Source organism: Cladophialophora carrionii (genome assembly GCF_000365165.1).
Source record: "Cladophialophora carrionii CBS 160.54 unplaced genomic scaffold supercont1.6, whole genome shotgun sequence".
In the NCBI taxonomy this organism is placed as follows: domain Eukaryota; kingdom Fungi; phylum Ascomycota; class Eurotiomycetes; order Chaetothyriales; family Herpotrichiellaceae; genus Cladophialophora; species Cladophialophora carrionii.
The window spans coordinates 200326-201889 of NW_008481831.1; the positions used below are offsets into that span (position 1 = coordinate 200326).

General features: G+C 53.3%; 1 protein-coding gene across 1 annotated transcript; it reads right to left on the reverse strand.

Moving 5' to 3' along the window:
* Positions 1 to 754: 754 nt before the first annotated feature.
* Positions 755 to 1156, reverse strand: G647_07031 (60S ribosomal protein L23; the record flags this gene model as incomplete). Its single annotated transcript, XM_008731348.1, has 2 exons — positions 755 to 951; positions 1006 to 1156. 2 exons carry the CDS (start codon positions 1154 to 1156, stop codon positions 755 to 757), a joined length of 348 nt encoding a protein of 115 aa, XP_008729570.1.
* Positions 1157 to 1564: the final 408 nt, after the last annotated feature.

The window sequence follows — 1564 nt, forward strand, 5'->3', positions numbered from 1 at the left end:
CCCTTGTGTAACGGAAAGATCACTAACGACGTGGAATGGGTAGAACGACCGGGTTGTGCTATGACCGGAGGCCAAGGCAGGCATTCTTCGGTACCTACTCATACAGTACAGCCCCCGACAGGGTTGGCCCATGGGTAACCTCGGAAGGACGGCGGTTGTCGACGATTCATTGCCGCTGTGACTGGTTGGGCTAGGTGGTGTCATTCTGCTGCAGCACCCACCTCTGCCTCTTGAGATCCGTTGCTCTGCTACTTGCCGCTTGGGAACTTCCAGGCCTTCGCCAAGGCAGGAAACCTCTGGCTAACCGGTGCGGACAGAAATCGACCAGACTTGAGATTCCACCTCCAGGGGCCCAATAGCGCATTATCAACTGTGCTGGCTAAACGGAATAGATTCATTGATAATGCTGGCAGTCATTCACCCCAGGTCAGGTTTCGATCAGTGCTTGGGCATGGAACTTGCTTACTTCCAGTTCTCAGCTGGAAAAGCTTAAGGAGGTGAAGAGGAACTCATTGGAACAGATGCTCAGTTTCAAGTCGCCAAAACACCAGTTTCACGGCCGCCTGAATTGCAAGGTAGCAGGCCTATATCCTAGGCGAGCTGTTCATGGTATCATTGCAATGCTTGTTGGTTTATGACATCTCCTCGCAGTTCTCGTTAACTGCACAAGTTATGCAGCATACAGCGCCGGTTCGTCCATGCAGGAAATCCTCAGTTGTCTCCCCACGGGAATGCCCGAGCAATGATGCTCACTTCACATCACCACACCGCTGTTGCTCGCGATTCTGGGCCACAGCTCAGCCGCCTCTTTTCCCACTGGTCCCGTGATAGCGCTGCCCTTCATTTCACCTTTCGGGTTTACAATGACGCCAGCGTTGTCTTCGAAATAGAGGTAGATCCCGTCCGGCCGTCTCCAAGGTTTTGATTGTCGGACCACGACTGCGGGCATGACTGATAGGGAACGGTCAGTCTCTCGTGCGGCACCCTCTCCCAAAGTGTACATACCTTTCTTTCTCAACTCTGGCTTTCCTTTCTTGACCGTGGCCATAACCATGTCTCCAACACCGGCCGCGGGTAATCTGTTCAATCGAGCACCAATGCCCTTGACGGAAATAATGTAGAGATTGCGAGCGCCCGAGTTGTCTGCGCAAGACATGACGGCTCCGCTGTGGCCATCCGTTAGCATGCTTCTCTCGTCCACTCCCAGCAAGTAAAAGCGCCGGCTCCATCGCCGCCCTCGTGTATATGTTGCCATCTCTTCCATACCCGGCATAATCGGCCAGTTGATAGCGGTGGGTTTGATCGCATTTGAGCGGTGGGTAAAACGTACACAGGGAGACCGAGTGTCATCTTGAGCTTGTTGCCAGAGGCACCACCGCGACTATCCATATGTTAGCCCAGTCCCTTCCTCGCCAGTCTAACTCCTCAAGGTGGCTTCCATGGCAGAAAACGTACCCTCGTTTCGACATTTTGACGGTGTTGTGATTGAGTCCTTAACGCAGCTGTGCCGTGTAGGAAGTTGTAGCCAACCTCAAATTAAGGATCGCAAAAATCAGCGTGCGCC